A 22,472-nucleotide genomic window follows, 5' to 3' on the forward strand; every position below is an offset into this window, starting at 1 on the left:
ATGCAACAAAATAGCAATGTAAGCAAGAAAAGACAAGCAAAGTTAAAATCTTCTACTTACTTGGAGCTCAAAGAGCCAAATGTGGAAGAGAGAGAAGTTGAAATGAAAGACTTTTTTCCAAATTCGAATTCTCCAAACAACTTTTGGCTATTTCAAAGCTTGCAAATGTGATCCTCCAATGTCAAATACGTGAAGCATTTTTACATATAGATGCCAAAAACATGATCTTCAAGACCTCCAAATGCAAAACATTTTTTAAAAACTCATGTATTTGGGACATTTTTGGGTAAAAAGTGCCCTCTAGATACATGAGCATGAGCCATTTTTGAATAAAATGGTCAAAAACATGATTTCCAAATGCATGTGTATACATTAAAACTCAAAAACGCCCCCATGTTGATGGATTTCGTGGCTTGGAAAAGAAGATGTTTTAGGCGTGTTTTGTTAAAAACATGCCCTCCAAATGTCAAAGAATGAGTCGTTTTTGGCTTTGAGATGCAAAATCATGGTCTCCAATAACATTTGCATGAGTTAAAATGCCCAAATGCATTCTATTGAGGACTTTACATGTTCAAAATGCATACATATGAGGATTGGGAAAGCAAATCGCACTCCATGGGTGGCATGTTTAAAAATGCATGTAAATGGAGTTTGAGATGTAAATCGCACTCTCCCAAATATATTGCAATATGTATTATGCTTTGTGCGTTTTTGGGCTTGGAAGGCAAAATTGTGGACTTAAGGATGCATTCGAGTGCAAAATCGCACTCTCCATAGGGCATTACATGCAACACATAGCATTTAAAAAACCATTTCTATGCAAACCGCACCCTTGGATGGAAATTACATGTTTTAAAATTTTGGCTTTTATTTGCCAAGTCCATAAATTGCCTTTCTAGTGCAAATCGCACTCTCAAGAGGTAATTACATGTAAAGGGGATTTTTTATGCAAAGTGAACTCTAGGAAGTCCATTACATGCATTTCTAAGCCAAAATCGGACTCTAGGAATGCATTTGCATGAAACCATGTAAAAGACATGTAAATTGAGTTTGCATAACTTAAGGGACCAATTAAGTACATGTTAAAATGAATTTTGAGTCAATATTTTACTTAATTGGGTCAAAAATAATATTTACACTGTATAGTTTATATATCATGTGCAAATATTATTTCAAAAAGTAATATTTAGCTTAGATGTTTTAAAAATAAAATATATAAAGCAACTCTAAAAAATAAATTAAACTATATAGTTAATAAAGTCACTTAGTAAAAAATTTAAAAGCAACTCAACATGAAAATATAACATTAAGTGCTCTATAGTCAAAGTGATAAATTTTAGTGATAAAGAACTTAAAAACATAACATAAAGTCAATTTATGTTATATTTTTCAAAAAGTGAATGTCAACATTGCAATTGTTGTCCTACATTTTGTCACCACAAATGTGGGTAACAATACGAAACTTTTTCAACTTAGTTTCATTTTTTTTTCTGAATTATTTCATTATTTAATTGGATAACATTGATCAACCAATCGACTCCAATTGATATTAGGAACCTTTTTATTGAAGGCTTTCGTCAAGTTTTTCCATTTTTCGTTTTATTAGCCTATGCTTGATATTTGAAGCCTTCAACGTCCTTTTTTCTCGCTTTTGAGTGTGTTTGTTAGCTTTTGGTCTTATGGTTTTGTTCAAATCATTGCTTTTTGTTTTCCTTTCGATTCGGTATATCTTAGGGCCTAATCTAAGTTGGCAATCAAAAGATATGACCATTTTAGTGTCCAAAAGGTGGACTCTCCAAATTGCATAATTTGAAATATCATGTTATATTTTAATTTTGACATTTACTTTTTGAAAAATATAACATAAAATCACTTTATGTTATGTTTTTAAATTACTTTATCATTTAAATTTATTACTTAAAATAACTATAGAGCACTTTATGTTCTATGTTTTAGTTGAGTTGTTTTTTTAATTTTTCACTTAAGTGATTATATTAACTTCATAGTTTGATTTATTTTTTAGTAACTTTATGTTTTAATTGAAACATCTAAGTTAATTTTATTTTATTTTTGAAATAATATTTGCTCATAATATGTTAATTCTATTATGCAAATGTTATTTATGACTCATATAAGTGACATTTCCTCAAAAATCAATTAAACATGTGCTTAATTGATCACTTAAGCTTAAGTTGTGCAAAACATGTCTCAACACATTTGCATATAAATATGCAAATGCTTCTAGAGACCATGTTTTTGAACTAAAGGCATGCAAATGCATGTAACTTAAAATGTGCAATGGGCCTTCAAGAGTGAGACTTGCATATTGGAGTGTTTTTAAAATATGCAATAACCTCCAAAGAGTGTGTTTTGCACTAAAAGGCTTATTTTAACAAGTTTTTATAATATGCATTGCTCATCCTAGAATGTGTTTTGCATTTAGAGGATAAGTGCATGCTTTTTACAATTTGCCAATGCACTGCTAGAGTGTGTTTTGCATAAAAAGCCCAATCCATCTTATTTAAAATATGCCAATGCACTCCTAGAATGCGTTTTGTATGAGAAGCACAAATACTTGTTTTTAAAATATGCAAACTCCTCCTTAGAGTGTGTTTTGCATCTCTTGTCATACATTAACAAAGATAGAACCTGAATTTGAAGATTCAAGGGCAAAAAACTTCATGTTTTCCCTCTCCAAGAACACATTTTTCACCAAAAACACCTAGATGCCCATGTAATGGCTTGAAATCTCCAAGATCAAGGTAATTTTTGCATATTTTTGCATTCTCATGGCCTAAGTGTTGATTCTCACGAAAAAATGTTGATTTTTATGATGTCTTGGAGCCACGTTTTAGCAAAAAATGCTCATCCACGGTTTTGGATTTTCCATCCATGTTTTTGCTTTTGTGTAACATCTGGATTTTCCAGGGTCTAAATTAACATCAATCATACTCAAAGATTACAATTTTAACTTCAACTTCATAAGAAGGTAGTTACATCATTCATGTTCATGTGAAGAAGATTACCGTTAAAGTCAGTGTTAGAAATGGAAAAAGAAATATGGAAATAAGCAAAAACCAGGAAAGAATCTAAGTGAGTTAATGCATGAAAAGATATTACCATAAAATAGGAGAGAGAAAGCTTCAAGCTCCAACACCATGAGACAAGATATTTGGAAAGGGGAAAGCAAAGAAAACCCCTTGTGACATTATGAATGAGGCATGAAAAGCCTAAGAAGAGAGAGAGAGAGAGAGAGAGAGAGAGAGAGAGAGAGAGCAATGCTCATACAATAATTGAGAAAAGGAAGAAACCTCATTGTGTATGAGAGAAGAGGGTCATCTCTTAAATAGAGATGAGAGAGAGGAGTTAGAATGTACCTCCCATGTCTATGAATGCCACCATTCATAAGTGTGTGAGGCCAAGTGTGAGATTCCTCTTAAGGAGGAATAATCTAAAATTAGAAATTACAATAAATATTTGTCCTCACATATTCCACTAGATGACAAAAAAGATGTAGTGGAAAAGGACAAAAAAAAAATATATTAGGATACCTTGGCTTATATCCTAATATATTATAACAATAAAGAAAGGAGTTCTAACCTTGGTTTATAAACACACCAAGGAAAGATTACAACTTCTAACACCCCCCTTTAATCTTTACTTGGGGTAATTACATCAAAGGGTATTAAACCCATAATTTTACAAAAATCTGCAACTTAATCTTCAATATGAAGTAATTTGATTGTCTTCAAGCCATATGGTACATTTGCGGATCCAAGAGAAGTACATGAGTCCTTTGAATGTGGAAGCATAGACACATCTTCATATGTGAAAAATCGAGAAGGTTCCTTGATGGATCACTTGAAAAAAAAGTAGAGAACAAAAAACAAGACAAATATCCACGAGTAGAATGCCATCATATATGCAAATTCGAAATCCTTTTGAATAAGGATAATAAAACTCTCATAGAGAAACAATGAGTAAAACATGTTACCACAAAACAATGGAGATAACCTGTTATCAAGTTAAATTACATGCTCAAAAAAATTGTCAACAAAGACAAATTGAGTAAAAAGCTTGATCAATGCTCTCATGAAAAGTATATTATACTAATGCAAAAATGACCACAGACAAGGCCAACTAATGATACTTGCATCAATATTGCATCAATCACGTGGATATAGACAGTCCACTTAATGAATCATCCCACTGCAAGTTAATGGGTGATCAATCCATAACATGCATGACTCATGATCTAAGCAATAAAGTATGCAGATCATTATCACATTAATATATGAAAATAAAGTAAAAAGAGAGACATGCTGATCAAATTAGAATTATCATGATTTGTTAGGATAATCAAAAGAATGGATTATGAGGATATAACAACATATTGCCTTCAAATTGAATCAAAGTATCTGAATTTGGAGGGGAAACTCCAATAATAACATCCTCTTCATTGAGGAGCAAAAATGGAACAACATGGAGGGAAACTCCATAAATATATTATCCTATCAAAATGGAATAGATAGGATCAAATGGAGGGAAACTCCATATAAAATGAGTGCATACCAATATAGGATGGAGGGATACTCCATGGGCCAGATAAGGAAACTATGTATCAGTTATACTGAGGGGACCTACATAGTTATCCTTGAAAAAATTGGCTCCCTATGCAACTCAAAAAAAATATCATATAAATCATGTAGATCAGTGGTATAAAACCAGAAAGTGCCAACATGGGCATAGAACAATGCTATAAAAGCATAAAAGTGCAACCATGTGCAGATAGATCAATTAACTCAAATCATCAAATAATGAAGGCAGGATTTGTGTTTGAGGGGGAGGCAAGAATGGGGGGAGAACCTCTTCCATGGTGGCGAAATTCGCATTCTTTCCGCCAAATCCGGCTTCGTATAAGATAACGGTTGATGAGGAGAGGGGGCGGTTGATGATGACGGACGTTCCACAGCGGGAGAATGTGGAGGTGCGGAAGCTGCCGACGAGGATAGGTCAGGAGATAGTGGCAATGTATGTGAGGAATCCCACGGCTTCCTTGACTCTTTTGTAACGGTCCCTGAATAGGCACAGAAATTCCTCCAGTTTCCCAAATTTGTGGCGTAGATCAAAGAGAAACTGCAAATAGAAAGTAGCTCTCCAGGCCTTAAGGAAGGATGCTCGGGCTGCTGTGCTAGATGAGAGAAGATCAAGAAGCCGAAGCTATAGTCGCAATCCAAGGAGGACTAGAAGGCATAGTCCAGCATTGGAGGATCGCAGGAGCATTAGTCCTGTATCTGACAGTCCAAATAGGCCGAGTGATGACAGAGGTAATGCCATGCGAAATAGTCGCAAGAGTGATAGCCCTGCATCAGATGATGGTCATGGGCCAAGGGACAGCCAACACGGTTATCTGGCCCTTGTCAAAATGCCTATTTGAGGCGCCAGTCAATTAAAATAGATGGCCTGTCAAGAAAATGCCTATTTGTTTAGATCTGGGCAGCAGCAAAATGCAAAGAAAAAAAATCCGAACATTGTTTAGTTATGAAAGGTTGTAACCCATCAAAAACTAGCATATATATTTGAACATTTCAAACAAAAATTAATGTAACAAAATGATACTGCAAAAAAAAGAACAAGCCTTCCAAAGAGGGTTAGATGAAAACTAATAGAAAATAAGAAGTAACCTGCACAAATTAGAGCAAACAGAAGTTAAACGGGTTTGGCGGTAAACCAACCAAATCCAAAAAAACTTCAATTTCTTCCAACTTAAGAGATTTTTAAAAAAAATTAGTGAAATCTCTTTCAAGAGTCTCCTTCGAATCGTACCTTCATGCAAACACTCAAAACAAAGATTAAACTGCTCTGATACCATGTTAGAAATGAAAAAAGAAATATGGAAATAAGCAAAAACCAGGAAAGAATCTAAGTGAGTTAATGCATGAAAAGATATTACCATAAAATAGGAGAGAGAAAGCTTCAAGCTCCAACACCATGAGACAAGATATTTAGAAAGGGGAAAGCAAAGAAAACCCCTTGTGACATTATGAATGAGGCATGAAAAGCCTAAGAAGAGAGAGAGAGAGAGAGAGAGATAGAGAGCAATGCTCATACAATAATTGAAAAGAGGAAGAAACCTCATTGTGTATGAGAGAAGAGGGTCATCTCTTAAATAGAGATGAGAGAGAGGAGTTAGAATGTAACTCCCATGTCTCTGAATGCCACCATTCATAAGTGTGTGAGGCCAAGTGTGAGATTCCTCTTAAGGAGGAATAATCTAAAATTAGAAATTACAATAAATATTTGTCCTCACATATTCCACTAGATGACAAAATAAGATGTAGTGGGAAAAGGACAAAAAAGAAATATATTAGGATACCTTGGCTTATATCCTAATATATTATAACAATAAAGAAAGGAGTTCTAACCTTGGTTTATAAACACACCAAGGAAAGATTACAACTTCTAACAGTCAGTTAAAAAAAAAATTCTTAATTAAATACTTGAAATACTTTTTAATGAAATTACTTCAAAAATTGAAATCACATACCTCGGAAAAACTAAGACTGAAATTCATCTAAGTATGCTTCTACATCCACCCAGGTTAGTCCACAAATATAATATAACAATTTCTCAAATCGATTGCTATCTCAAATATCATATGATGAATATCACTAAATACCATTATAACTTAAATTAGGGCATCACATATCATCTTACCAATTAGGGCATCAATTACCATCGGTTTATTTAGGGCTTTTGGTACTGCTTTACCACTTAGGGCTTCCGCAACCACGGATTCAATTTAGGGCTTCCGCGACAACAGATTTATCTAGGGTTTCCACGACGACGGATTCAATTTAGGGCTTCTGCAACCACGAATTCAACTAGGGTTTCTGATACCACGGATTCAGTTAGGGCTTCCAATACCACCATATCAATTAAGGTTCCAGCTATCGCACAATCAATTAGGGCTTCGAATTTATTTTCCTTCCGCTTGCTTATCTGTGACAATTTCTCAAAATTAGATATTTACTTATATTCAATATTTATTTATATAAAGTAAAATGATGATAACAATGAAATACTTCAATTAAATCTTACCTTCTCATAAACAAAAATGATAATACCTGATTTCTGATAAACAATTGAATGCATGGCTTATCTCTCTCTGACGCATATCCAACATCTTGAGAGAGGTGAAACATTGTCAGGGGCTTTAACCACCCAACCTCGGACCACAACAAATCCCCACACGCTCTCTAACGAGAAAGGCCCTCCCTACCCAAAATAGACAAGAGTCATCTTACCATTCTCTGAGCATCAAGATATATATATATATCACGCCATACGACTTGGCAGCAGGAGATCACCATAATAGGAAAACGCATAAGCTTCATATTAAATGTTAATATTTTTAAGTGTCATAACTAGTAATGGATTATATTAATGATGATTCCCTTTTCACACCTAGTCACCTATCTTCTCGGCTACACATCCGGATGAGTCCCCAAGTATCCAGAATTCTCAAAACAAATGGTTCTATTTATTCAAGAAGATTACATTCAATCATTATTTCACATTCTGAGATTATATTCTTGACAACATTCTTCCTGAGTGAAACTTGCATAAGCTATAGAAATGTTTTATGTGGCATTATATGAATACTGATGTAAAGTTCTTCACCTCCTCAACCTATTCAGTCCTCCAAACCGGTGATTTCCAGGTGTAAACAAAGATCACAAAGATACTTACAACTTCTTCGCCACATACATTCCTTGGTGTGGATTCATTTATCATCTCATTAAGAGAGAAAAGAATGAATTAGGTTCTAATCAAGATTGTTATTCAAGTTTATTGTAGCTTATTCAAGGTTATTACTCTAAGTTAAAAACAAGGATTATCAAGAGATATTAAATAAGAATCTTCTCTAATCGTTTCAAATTGAATGAAAGAAGGTGGGTTCAGAATTTGGCTTAGTACTTTCACAACTTGGGATTTAGTTATAATTTGACTCCAATATATATTTGCCAAATTGTACAGCATGGTTTTCATTACTAGGATCAGAATACAAACGTATAAATATCTAACTTCATCTCACATTCCCTTGCATCTCAATGAAACTGTATAATAATAACAATATCCTTATCTTCTACTACTGTTGTTATAGAAAAGAAAAGCAAAACTAATCCTTTTTGAAAACAAGAGAATCAATATAAAGCTTGACAAGATTATCCAGAAGAACGACTTCAACAAAAAAAATGGTTATCACATAACAAATGTTGATAGTGCGTCTTTAAAGGATTAGACATCTACAGCACATACACATCACCTTTTGCAATCAAATCATATTTATAAAACAATTCACATGATAAAAACACACCAAATGTTATAACACTGAACAATTTTACAGAAACCGTCTCTGACCTGCTACTTGAATGATCTCACAATGAACCTAAAGAAAAATGCATCGAACTCCTGTCACTGTAATCTTCAGAAGTATGTACTGATCATACAGGACAAGCAACACGCTTAGCAACAACAATATAATTATCACATAGATTAGAGATTATAGGCACACAAAATGATCAAAAACTGATCATACAGAGGATGCCTGAAGCAGATAAAACAAAAACAATAGATATTGTGATGCATGAAGCAGACACGATAATCTCCCCCCCTCTTCCATGATAATGGCACACACACTTTGAATAATCAATGCACACTTCAATCTCTCCTCTCTACGCAACACTAATTGGAAGGATGTTTAAATTCATAAGAGAAAGAACCCCCCCTGCCGGCAGTCAAAAAGGAACTATTAAATAATAATAAAAAGACTGGCTTCACGTCTTCCTACAGTTACAAGAAGAACCGAGTTTCTTTGGTTTCTGCCGGTTACTCAAAAGATTAATAAACTATTTGAATCCAAGATGACCAAAGAAATTATATCGACTATGAAGAGAGAAGGAAATAAAAAAGAAATGTTTTTAATGTCTGGAACTAATACGGAAGTCTAGAAATAAGCCAAAAGTTTGACCCTATGGCTTCCAAAACATAAAAGATGTAACACCATTCGAATTCCTAAGTCTAAATGAATTAAAAACATAAATTCTATTAATCATGCCAACAATAATCGGTTAAAAACAAGAATAACGAAAGGAAGAGAATAGAATTATAAAATTTAAAATTCGAAGATTATAATAATATAATTGTTAAAATCCGAACATTGTTATAAAATACAACTTTCAAATTTATTAAACAAATTATATTATGACAAAAGATAATTCTAAAAAGAAAATTTAAGATATGTTTTATAAATAATTTAATTATTTTAATTAAATTATTTATTAAATAACACAATTATTATAATTAAATTATTTATTAAAATAACTCATGCAATTCCACAGATGTCTTCTGTTGCAAGTCTACCTGCCCAGTGATGGTGACATCCTGTCTAATTCTTTTCTGACAATGCTTCACCCCTTCGGCATGCTCCTTGCAAGAAATTTCTCTGTAATTAAATTATAAATTATATGATCATAAATAATCATAATAGTTTACCTTTCATCCTAATTTCATGAATTTGCGATTAATGATCAACTAACATGTCATCTGCACTTGAAATCATAACGACCAACTAACTTACCATTTCGCCAGATAATATCAAATTAAACTCCCAACTGACTTCATGTGACCTAAACGTCTATATTTCAAGCTAAGTCAAAAATTGGGATGTAACATTTTGGATCTATGTTTTATCATTTGGGGAAGTCATTTTTCATTCACAAGTCCAAAATGATCAATATATATGCTTTTGTGAGCCACGTTTGCAAAAAAACCCAGATTTTTGTGTGAAAAGGGCACATTTTTGTTAAAAACGCCCAAGAAATGGCATTCCCAGCCCATACATTTCGATCAATAGGGGTTGTTTTTGAGCTTTAATACATGCTATTGCCTTTGGAGATCACATTTTTGCATTCCCATGCTAAAAACATTTCATGTTCTTACATCTTGAGACCACATTTTTTGTAAAACAGGTTTTATTTTAGGTGTTTGAGAAAAACAATTTGCATTCAAGTGATCTTTGACCACGTTTTTGGCATTTTCATTTGCAAAAATTCCATTCAATGCTCATCAACATTCATCATTACAAGATTCAAAGAGTAAAATTAAGTTGTTTGTGGATTCAAATTTGGAGGAGAATTTGTCTTCAAAAACTATTAATCCTCCATATTTGGCTCATTAATCTCCAAGTAAGTAGACAAGTTCAACCTTGCTTATTAATTTATGTTTATCTTGCTATGTCGTTGCATATTTTAGTTTGATGTTGCACACTTGTTCAAAGATATGCCATATAATGTGCATTTTTCCTTTAAATATGATGAGAGCCTTTATTTGCACATATTTGGATTTTCCCTGAACTCCAAATTCGAATTTGCACTTGAAAGCAACTTGTTCATTAACATGTTTGAGTCTAGGTCCAAAGGAACATGTTTGTTTTGTGCTTGTCTACTTTCCTTCTCGTTTTCCTTCTTTTGGAAGAAGTTGTAATTTCTTTCGCAAGAACTTAAGTGCATTTCACTTCACTCCACTTTTCACCTTTTCATGCAAGTGCATCATTTCATTCCATGTCCATCATTACATTCCATAGCATATTGCATCTCGTCTCCACATGCGATTACATGTAATCTCACCCTCCATCCACACTTACATATAATCTCATTCTTCATTCCCACTTATATGCATTTCCATCCACTGAACCTAACTGCATGTTCGCATCAAGTCACAATTACATGTAAATCACTTTACATGTAATTACATCCAAAGAACCCTATTTTGACTAAAGGTCACTCTGCAAAAGTCAAAAGACATCCATTTGCATGCATCCCTATGTACCTAGCTTGCAGTCTTAGCCATTTACATGAAAACCCATCTTTGCCCACATGCAATCCATCCTTCTAAGTCCAAGTTTGCCCCTTTCCATCCAAATACATATGCTTTCAGATTCATTTCCAGCCATCATATGTGTTACATAAGTGTCTAATCCATACTTCAAACACTCATCCCTCATGGATTTGTCTTTGCAACTCAAATCCAAAAGTTTTCATGGATCTAATCTCATTGGAAGATTGTGATATTGCTATCAAGATTTAACTGTGTGATTTTTGAGTCAAACTCATTGATCCATGTTTCATGAGTAGTGATGCAACATGAATCCATCTCTCATGAGAATAAATGGAACACTTAGCACTCATTGGATCTAGGTGATGCTCACAAAGGAGAAGCACCGAGACTTCCCAGGAGGTCACCCATTGGAAGATGTTTTCATCTTCATGTTGTGGCGCACTCTTCAAGATATGTCAGAACTTCTTCAAAGAACAGAGGTATCCCATCAAGAAGACATGTTTTGATTCTCAAGAAGCAGTAATTCATTTGATCTTCATTTTCCTAATGGTTGCCCGAGAACTTGAGTTCATGTGGGAATGCGCCAAGCACTTTGCTTCAAAAAAAGAAAAGTAGTTGAAAATGTTGATGGGATGATTTATTCTAATTCTACATCCGGACACCATCGAGAAGGTTTTCAAAGTGTCAGAGACTCCGAAATGTGACAATCTACAAAGGAGAATTCACGACCACTCAAACAAGAAAAAGATTGATCACATCAAGTTTTTAAATGGCAACGAAAAATTCATCAAAGAGAGTTAGCGGCGATCAAAAGATGCAACACCATGACCATCAAGGTGAATGCAGTGACACAAAATACAGGTACTCCCGGTCCTGTTATCATCTGGGATCACATCATCAAGTACAAGGCCTTTGCCGAAAATCTACAGGATTGATTCATTCAGAATCAACAGTTTTAACTTTCTTCTTCTGCTTTCATGTTTGTAGATTGGAGAGGATGTATTGCATGAAATTGTGTAATTATATGTAAATTGATTTATATGTCCTTATGACATGTAATCCAATCATTTCTCTCATTTAGTTAGAAAAGGTCAAAGTTGGTTGAGTTGCTCCCTCTTTTTCCTCCCTCTTTTTCTCAACTCCTTTGCCTATATAAAGGAGTGCCCCCTCATTGTAAAATCATCTTTTGTTGCATGCAAGAAAGCTCTTCCAAACTTGTGCAAGCATAACTTTGATTGTATAGTACGAATTTGGGAGGAAAGTGAATAAAAGAAGCAATTGGATTTAAAGCTTTGACTGGAAACAATTGTGATAGCACAAATTAGAAGCTTTGACTGTAATTTGTGCCTATTGTCTTTAATTCATGTTATTATTACGTGTTCAATAATAGAGCATAGTGAATTAAGAAGCAATTAAAGTTGAAGCTTTGACTTGGAGCGATTGTGGTGATACATAGATGAGGAGCTTTGATTGTAGCTTGTATTGCTATCTAAAATTCATGAAAAATAGTTAGAATTCCATACTTCTGGAAGTCTTTGTGCTCCAATGGTAGAGGTTATTCTTATAGAATAGGTTAAAATGGTACTTAGAGCCAAACTGGTATGCTTTCAATCAGCCTTTGAGTTGGCGTGAGTTCATCGGTATTACCGTTTCCAACTATTAGCTAGAAGTGTAGTTAGAGATTTCATCTTGCCCATTACTCGCTCCGCTGGTAAGTGGATTCTTTCCTGAAAGCTAAGAGGAAAGGATACTAATAACACCCCTCATAAATCTCTCAACTTCTTGTGTACCTTGAGTTGATCCAATGAATGGTGAGAAGGGGGAGCCTTCCCTCTAAGGTAGGAGAGACTTTGTCTCATACGCTGTGGCTAGTCTACCTATTTTGCGACTCGATTTTCACAAAAATGTCGGTTGCAAAATATCCACCCAACAACAATATAACATGATATTTTAAATATGCAATTGCATCTGGAGTGTCCACCTTCTGGGCACCTAAATGATCATATCTTTTGACGGCCAAGTTCGATTAAGCACTAAGATATATACCGAATCAAACGAAAAACTCAAAGCAAGGGATTGGACAAAACTAAAGACTAAAAGCAACTAAACACACTTGAAAATATAAAAAAGGATGTTGAAGGCTTAAAAAATCAAGCATAAGTTTAATAAAATGAAAAACAAAAAAAACTTGACGAAAGCCTTCAGTAAAAAGATTCATTATACAAATTGGGGTTGACTGATTGATCAATGCTAGCCAATTAAATAATGGACTAACTCAGAGAAATACAAAACTAAGCTGAAAAATTTTTGTACTATTACCTACATATGGTGATAAAATGCACGACAACACACAAAAATACCAACCCTAATTATATCATTTGTTGTGTCTATAAAGTGTTTAATCTTCAAAAACAAGAAACACGTAGCTAGGGTTACAACAATGCATGAAATGGCGAAATTGGATTAAAGCTATTTGTTTCACAATGCAAAAATAACCCTAAACTGATTGCTAACAAGTAATTTACATCCATTTACATCATGTTTATACGCAAAAACAAGCATAAATCTGTCCAAAGATGGAAGAAAATGAGCTATAGTTCCATCGTTCTTCAACTAGACATCAACTTGACTTTGGAATATTTTCACCTTGAATACTTCAATTTAATCCTCCTTCGAGCATGCAACTAATTGATATGCCCAAGGAATGAAAATACGACACAAAGCCACATGCAATCTAACCAAAAATAGTGCCTACGTGCAATTTTTTCGCAACATGTCACGTTCCTAGAATTTCAGAGGCTGCAATGAAATTCGGAAAAAGGAGGCTCAAAAATTGACTAAGTACCAGAAATTTCAGAGGTAATTTCATGTCCGAAAATTTCAACTCCAAAAAATGACTGTTAAAATTCAACTAAAATTTTCGGTTATGCCCAAAAATTCTAGGCCCCCAAAATGGCAAAGTGTCAAAACTGACTAAGTGCAAAATTACTACACTTAATATTTGGAAAATTTGATCGTAATCATTTGGAAAGATTACCAGGTTTGTTGCACAAAGCCAATCAATAATTTCCTTTTACTCCTCATAGTCGGGCATGGACACAAAGTTCAATGGTCTTGATCACTTTATATGCATTCACCAACTGCCCAACTATCTTTATTAGTACAATCTATCTAAAGGGTATCTTAGAAGCTTCTTGGGGTGCACTGTGCTTCCACAAATCCCGCTTTCACCTTTGTTGTTGCCTCTACTAAGTCTCTTTGCATAATCACCCTCAATGAAGCAAATAATGGCGAATGTGAAGGCATCATTGACAATCCTGTATTCCTTGCTCTCTAAATCCAAGTTGTCCTTCCTTTAAAGTTGTAGGTACACATGATAGGGTCAAAAAGATGAGTCGCTTGGATTAACCTTCCTATGCAAACTTGAATATTCAGCCCTCAAACCAAGATGTGGTCATATAGAACTTCAGGTTATACTTAACCTATCTAATTTGTTCATCCATGTTGTCACTAAGAATGGTACCCTAGTCAATGCAAGCCTTTCTTCCTTTGATGGTTTCAATAATGTGGATCATCCACTACTCAAAATCGTATCCCTCTGGTAGACCCCATACTCGGCTCAACATTGTAACAACTATCCTCATGTCACCCTTTTGATACACTCGATGCATATCTATCTTATCCACTTTGTTTTTAGGCATCTTAATCATGAGGTACTTTTTGTTAGCCCTATTATATGCATCTTCAGTATGATTGTCAAACCATCTCTAACCGAATTCCTCGGAAATAGGGAAGAATCTACAACCTTCTGCAAATGGAATACATCCTCAATCACATCTAGTCTCAGATCCAACACAATGTCCTCGCTCTTGTTCTTCACTACCTTCACATCTAAGACATAATGGTGGGCTAGTGTCATGATCAAGTCGAAAGACAAGACTAACACAGGGTGTGCAATTGCGGCAACAAGGCCAGAAAGACAATTTGGTGCAGTCTCCAGATCTACCTTGCGGTTAGTTGCAATGTTGCCAAAAGGCCTCCTAGTCCATATGTCAAATGTTTATATCAATGATGTCTTGGAGGGCATTGTTCATTCTTGGTCATCTTATGGTACGCTTTGAAGTGGTACTTCATTGGGAGGATAGTTGCTTTCTGAGGCTTCTACGTGCAAAATGCATAATCAACAATCTTTATTGAAAGAAAAAAGCCACAAATTTATCAAACTAACAAAGTTAACCTACTTGACAAAAACGAAAAAACCAAAAGTCTGAGTCTGAAGGCCATTTGCACAAGTTGTCTGAACCCTCTTCCAAGTTTCGGACCTGTCATAGTTTGAAGAATTGTCAAACAACAACAATCTAACGCTCTGAAAAAAGGCATGGACAACTAAGTGAAATGAAGACATGCAGGCTTCAGACTTGTTGAAGTCAAACTTTCAGGGTCTTGTCAAACTTTAAGACCAAGGATTTGGGGTTACTGGAGGCTACGAAGCAACAGGATCCTGTCAAACTGTCACACTATGAAAGTCGTATAGGACTTCACAGAAAAGAGTACAAAGCGTAAAGTGTAGAGAAGTGGAGGGTGGCAGAGTAAACAACATATGGCAAGGTTCGGACCTTCGCACTACGAAAGTTTGAAAGAACTTTGAAGAGCGAAGCAAAGGACGAAAAAGCATAAGGAAAATGACTTCTTACTACTAATACACACTAGTGAACATAGACCTAGATCAAAACACAAAAACAAAACCCTACAACTAAGGACTCGAGCCCTAACCAAAGAAAGGAACATGAGGAAGAAGAAAACTAGGAAACAAGAAAAATCAAACCCTACCTAAAAACGACTAAGAAGGCAAGATCCCCGAAGCCAAGACCAAAGAGTTTGAACAAATAGATCAGAGACTCACAAAGGGCATGAAGGAAGATCAAACAAGCACACTCAAAGTCACAAAGGTCACCTAGGTCATAGATGTTGTTGAAACAAAAAAGACTAAGGAGGGCAAAATGACTCAAATGAGGCCCTAAAAACTGTTATTTATAGAGCGATGCTTCGATGTGACATCAGCAAGGGGGTACAAGGTGTTCAACCTTCATAAGTCTTACAAACATTGGACTATGAAACATCTGAACACTTCGCACTTGTTAAGTCATGAGCAAGACAAGAAGGGGCCTCTGAACCCCAGATCTTTCGTGTTTGAGGGGCCCGATGACCTCTGAAGTCTGGCAAGTCCAAAAAAACCTGCCTAGAAAACTATGGGGGAGGCTAACACAAAAGCAAAAAGACAAAACTCAAAAAACTAACAAGGGAAAAGATGAGAGAAAAAAAATAGCTGGGCACTTGACAAGAGAGTCAGTCAATCAGGAGCCTCTCTACAAGGACCCACAATCTAAATGACAAACTACAAATCAAGCTCAAAATCTAACCAAAGCAAGAAGACCAAAGAAAAAGGGGGGTCTCGGGTGTGTTGTGCAACCACAAAAGGACCCAAATAAAAAGTAGCACAAACAAATTTATAGAAATTATTATTTATCAGTGTAACACCAATGTTGGGGTACATTGGGACAACGAGACATTGGAATGAGTTTCTAGGATGGGGGGACAATGGACCTCAATTTTTGGATGGTGACAAATGACTAGGGGAGAGCTTGGCAGGGAGGGGTGTTGTCTACTGTACATATAAAATTTGAAGTGCTAGTTATGAAATGATGATTCAGTACAACATACCAAATTTAAATACTTGAATATAGCAAAATTGCAACACAAACTAGAACCATTAAACATTCAACATAGTAACATGGTACACACTCAATATTAACATTCAAAAATCAAAATTCTCAACATAGTAACATGGTACACACTCAATATTAACATTCAAAAATCAAAATTCACGTACACATCCCAACAGTGGAGTGGTTGTGGAATGGTAGAGATGGGGGTACTTGGGTACTCTAAGTACTTGGTGCGGGGACATCTCTGGGACACATACTTCGAGGTTTGGAGGGGGGTGCAAGTCTCCAAGTTTCACTATTATTTTTGTACTTTTTTCCAACCAAAATAGAGACATACCTAAGTTGGCCTATGTGCCAAGATAAGCTTGGATAAATGTCATAGATGTACTATATTAAAGGTACAAAGAAATTCTTTGGCATCAATGAAAAACATGCTAAAATTTCAATACCTTTATGTCCAATCCACACGTAAGGTTAAAAATGAGTCAACAAATACAAATAGATAATCTATAGGTAATTGTGTACTCTCACATACGCAAAGAAACTAAATTATAGTTAATAAAGTGAACTTCCAAACGCACCAACAAAAAATTAGGATGATTAGGGTTAGTTATAATGTAAGTAGCAATAGTGATCATATTGATAGCTCAAATAATCAACTCATACTGGAACCTTATCATTACATGCAATAATCTTTTCTTCTATTTCTATCATTATCATTTTGTAAGCTACCAAACTAACAGTTTGGAGTAACAAGCCCACAACCATGGTGAATAAGCCAAAGGGAACTTTTTCACACTATTAAAAAAATCATAGGAGAATCTGAGATCTCTATATAAAGGAAAACAACAATCACTACATACATTATAGGTGAGTATAGTAATATATGCTACCAATTAAAGAAACAATATTTCCACATTCCATCATTTAGAGAGAAGTGTTTTCTGGATTTGATCATGAACATTATTTACGCATCAACATTTGAATCACACTACATGATCCATCGTCGAGATGAGAATAGTTAGGGGAATACAAAAGAATGGACCATGGAATGTGATTTCAAAAGGTTGATGCAAAAACAACGTACACAATTGAATCCAGAAAAGGCTTCACTTTATATGCTACCAAAACAAGTAGGATATCCAATGTGGATAAGAAAAATAATAGAAGACCATGAATATATCCTATGATGTGGCAAGAATATATAATGCATAAAAAGAAATAAAAGCCTATATTAAAAGAATTCCATATAGAAATTAATGACTCGGGCGCCTTCCATATATAAGCAAAGAAGAGTGGAAATGATGATATTTATTTATTTTTATTTGGGTTTTGATTTATTTTGCTCTTTTTAAATTTTCACAGGGTGAGATTTCATATCAGCTATATCTGGTAATCTCTTCAGCAACACACAATGTACCAGATACAAAAACATATATGAAATGCATACAAAGAGTATCAAATCAATTTCTAAGCATATTTGGTAGAGTGAACAATGTATTCAATAACATGGCATTCTCTGGAGCATTAACTCTAAAGCAGGAAGATATAGTTTTCTGCCTACCTCCAAATCAAAATTGAACAAGCATGCTATCAATGGTTATTCTAAGAGGTTACAAGATACCACCAAATTCTCAATCCCTATACTGACCTGCATGCCCATGACAAACATTCCTCTTCTGAGTTGATGTTAAAACTACATGGTAGAATTTCTCGAGCCAAGGCCAAAGCAGTTTCAAATTCATCCAGAATCATCTGCAAGTTGAGACCAGCAAGAGCGAAGTAGCAAGCACACTGGATAATGGATACAACAAACATTTTTCAGAGTCTTGTATAAACAATGTGAAAGGAAAATGTCAATGTTCCAGACTAGTGACATACAAATTTGTGATATATATGAAGTCAATATACCACGCTTGGAAATAGAGAACTCAAGCAAAATAACCAGTAATTAACAAGAATTTAGTACTTACATTGCCAATAGAAATTGTACAATACCTACCAATACACAAATGACACTAGCCAATTCACATGAATAGTTGGTGATAACATTCAATGTGCGAGAAGTCAACCCAGTACGAGGGGGAACAACAGAGAACTTTGTTGTGCAGACTGGACATCTGAAAACAAAATCAAGTAGTTATTTTCAAGCATAAAGCATCATCAAATTCTCTCTACACCAACTCTTCGTTGGTGATATATCATTTGAAAAGCTTTCTGATAAAAAAAATTTCTACTACAAATCAATGGAAGTTTTCAAAATTTCAGCATCCAATATCTACAAACAGTCTCAAGCCATAGGACTATCCTTCCACACATTTATCAAGTCTTAAGTCATTTATTTGCAAGAAAATATTTTTAATGCCTTACAAAGGCCCATCTTTATCTGAAGCTTTGAATACCGAAAGATAACCAACAAATATTTTATTATCAGGTATTTGCCATTTAAAAGCTTTGTTTTTACCATAGTTACACCACCCTGGGGGACGGGGGGACAAGTTTCCAGGATAGGGGGACAGAGGGGCCTTAATTTGGGGATGGCAGGGTGACAGCGGGGTAATGGCAGCCGGGGGACCGGGGGTGTTGTATATATTATACATATGGCACTCAAAATGCTAGTTATGAAAAGATTTATTGCAATATAAGATATAAAGATGTAAAAGAGTAAATACTTGAACATTGCATTGTATTGGAACATCAAACATTGAACATAAATAGTCAAATCAGCAAATAATTAACACCGGGACGTCCCCCCATCCTCGGCAAAGGTGGTGGCACCACTGGGGACGGGGGAATGAAGTCCCCAAGTCCCCGGTGCGTGCGGCAAAAGGGGGGGGAAGGGGGGGGTTGGGGTAGCGTCCCCGTGTTACTATGATTTTTACTACTATCTAGATAAACATCTAAGGAGTTTCAACTGATAATCACTTCAAACTGGCGGACTCATTCAAAACCAATGACATTCTTATGTCCATTCTCCAAAAATTTAAAAGTCAATTGCGTTTGCCAAAATTGAGATTTATCGGCCTCATAACAAGACAAAAGTCAACAAATCTAAAGTTTGAGCCATAGTGATGATCTGTTAGGAAAAGGTCACGTCTATGTCACTATCTATCATATTGTCAAAATCCTTCATCCATGGATTATGCACTAACAAGAATTTGAAACAAAAAACATAAGCATATATATTTCTCAAGAATTTCCCAAAAAACCAAACAATAAGTATGTTTTCAACTTCTTAGCATAAAACAGCAAAAATACAGAAGAATATTTCAAATCCAGAAAATAAAGGAAAAATTCAAACAAAAAAAATATGTTGTTTTATATTTAAAGTTGTGTTGATTGTGTGTATATGCACACATACACAAAACTTTAAAAAACAGACTTAATACTATATTAAAAATAAACTCTTAAATAGAGTTTAAAGATGCCAATGATAGCAAAGTTGTCTAAATAAAGGCAACATCTATATAAAGAATCGAATAAGAAAACTAAGAGTAAAGCCTAAATGACCATTAACTAAGGTTCTAGAAAAATGAGCTAAATTTTGCAAGAAACTAAAATACTAAAATAATTTTAATACCCTCCCTTAATGGTTATTCTATCAAGTTATCAACTACCTACAGAAGACAATACATGTCATGTAGCCACAAATACTTCAGAGCATTCTACTATTGTTGAGACCCTCCCCAAGTCTACAGAAAAAAATACTTCGGAACATTCTACTACTATTGAGACCCTTCCTAGATCTACAAAAACAAATACTTCAGAACATTCTACTACTGACAACTGTTGAGACCCACCCTTAATGGTTATTCCACTACTGTTGAGACCCTCCCTAGATCTACAAAATGTCAATGACCAAGAGTATAGTAGAGAATAAAACAAAGAAGATGGTCCCCTTCTTCAGAATGGTTTGCAACAAGAGAGTACAATCTGGCATTGACCCTCCTAGAGTCCACACAACCGCTGACCGGAAAGCATCACCAAAACACCAAACCTGATGTTGGATAATAAAACTGTCCTTCCCTAGAAATAGAGATGCACACTGAGAATAGTTGTCACGATTGAAGGTAAATCAGCCAACCCTCCAAACTTTGCAGATGAGTTGGATGCCCCTAAACAGACAGCAAGATACATGATTTGAAGTTTACAAAGCATCATTTTTTCAGAAAAAGCAGTAAAAACCCTCAAACAAGAACATGTGTCATGAAATCCCACGTGAACTTCACAAATTACAGAAACCAAAATCAATTTCAAGCAGAAATAACGACCAAAAGCCAACACATTTTTTGAGGTGAAAGGTTGATCAAAACCAAACACAATTTTTGAGGTGAAAAATCGATCAAAACCAACCACAAATTTTTAGGTAAAAATTTGATCAAACCAAACAGATAACTAGTACAGAATACAAGACACACATTAACATACAAAAATCATTTTTAAGGAAAAACAGTAAAACCTTGTCAAACACAAGAGAGCCCTCTCGAATTGCAAAAAAATTGACTAGGGTATACAAGAGCATACCCTTAATGTTTTCCCATTATAAACCCTCCAGATAATTTTTTAAGTAGGAAAATTTGTAAACCCCATTGAACCCATAACTTCAAATCCAATTTTCGCATTTAGGGTTTTATGTGAAAAATATATTGTTGCAAAACCTAAATATTTTTTATGCAAAAAATCATTAAAACCCACAGGACATTTTTTGGGAAAAATTATTAAAACCTACTCAATTTTTTTAAAGGAAAAAATTATGAAAACTCACCAGATAATTTTTGAGGAAAAAATTATGAAAACCCACCACATAATTTTTAAGGGAAAAATTTATTACAACCTAGCGGATAATTTTTGTACAAAACTTATTAAAACCCTTCCGTAAGGGAGTCATACCCAGACTGGCTCCCACTCTATTGTCATGAAACTTTTAAAACGGAACTAATATTGTATTAACAATGAACTCTTAAATAGAGTTTACAGACACTAATAATAGTATGAACAAAAAAACAAAGTCGTCTAAATAAAAAACTGAACAAGCAAACAAAAAATGAGACCTAAATGACCATTAACCAAGGTTCTAGAAGAACGAACCAAATATAGCAAGAACCTAAGATGCTAAAATTAATCTAATAACACACCAAATGTACACCATGAATTTTGAAATATGGATTTTTCTCATTTATTTTCAGATCACTGATTAAAATGCACACTACACGGTGCATTACTATATAGTTCAACAGCTAGGTTTAGACCCGAAATCAATTACAAATGTCAACCCACAAAAATATAAACTCCAGAGCAACAGAGCAGACAGAGACAATGAGACAAGGTGCTATGAAGTACAACCAAGTAGGAGGCTGCAGTTCTTCTTGATGAAACTCCACATTCTGCTCTCTCCTAATTCAATCTCTTACAATAGCTACTGCAGCTACTTACTTTTGATGGTATTAAGTTGCTAGTTTTATTTAAATGTTGGTATTTCCTCAAATAAATGGGAGAAGATTTCTGCTTATTAAAATTTAAAACTAAACACTATTTCACAGTGGATTTGGAAATTCTTTGTCAAATTATTGTGTCATAAGTTCTACGTTGATATATGAGTTGTATTCTTTCTTTAAGGTGCATACCAAGAAGCCAAATGAAAGAGTCCTCACAGATTATATCCCCAAATAGAGTACCATGTAATATCTGCATTACAAATTTAAATACTTTGCAAATAAATTCTTTTTGTCACAAATCAGAATTACTAGAATAAATATAAGATTTCCAAAAATCAGATACAATGCAGCAATGAAACACAAATACTCATGAACTATGCACACAAGCCCCCATAATTTATTGCTTTTT

General features: G+C 34.7%; 1 protein-coding gene across 2 annotated transcripts in view; it reads right to left on the reverse strand.

Annotated features, from left to right (window-relative positions):
* The window catches only part of LOC149553384 (uncharacterized), a 116,785-nt gene that overhangs the window by 44,079 nt on the left and 50,234 nt on the right, over positions 1–22,472 (reverse strand). For both annotated transcript variants that reach the window (XM_089788851.1, XM_089788850.1), the window contains exons 4-5: positions 18,631–18,748; positions 18,280–18,422 (exon numbers count right to left, since the gene is read on the reverse strand). In XM_089788851.1, the coding sequence (XP_089644977.1) occupies positions 18,280–18,422; positions 18,631–18,748 (261 nt within the window). The remainder of the gene's footprint in view (positions 1–18,279; positions 18,423–18,630; positions 18,749–22,472) is intronic.

The sequence above is a fragment of the Cupressus sempervirens genome, chromosome 6, assembly GCF_028749045.1.
Source record: "Cupressus sempervirens isolate cs-2001-9-10 chromosome 6, ASM2874904v1, whole genome shotgun sequence".
NCBI lineage: Eukaryota > Viridiplantae > Streptophyta > Pinopsida > Cupressales > Cupressaceae > Cupressus > Cupressus sempervirens.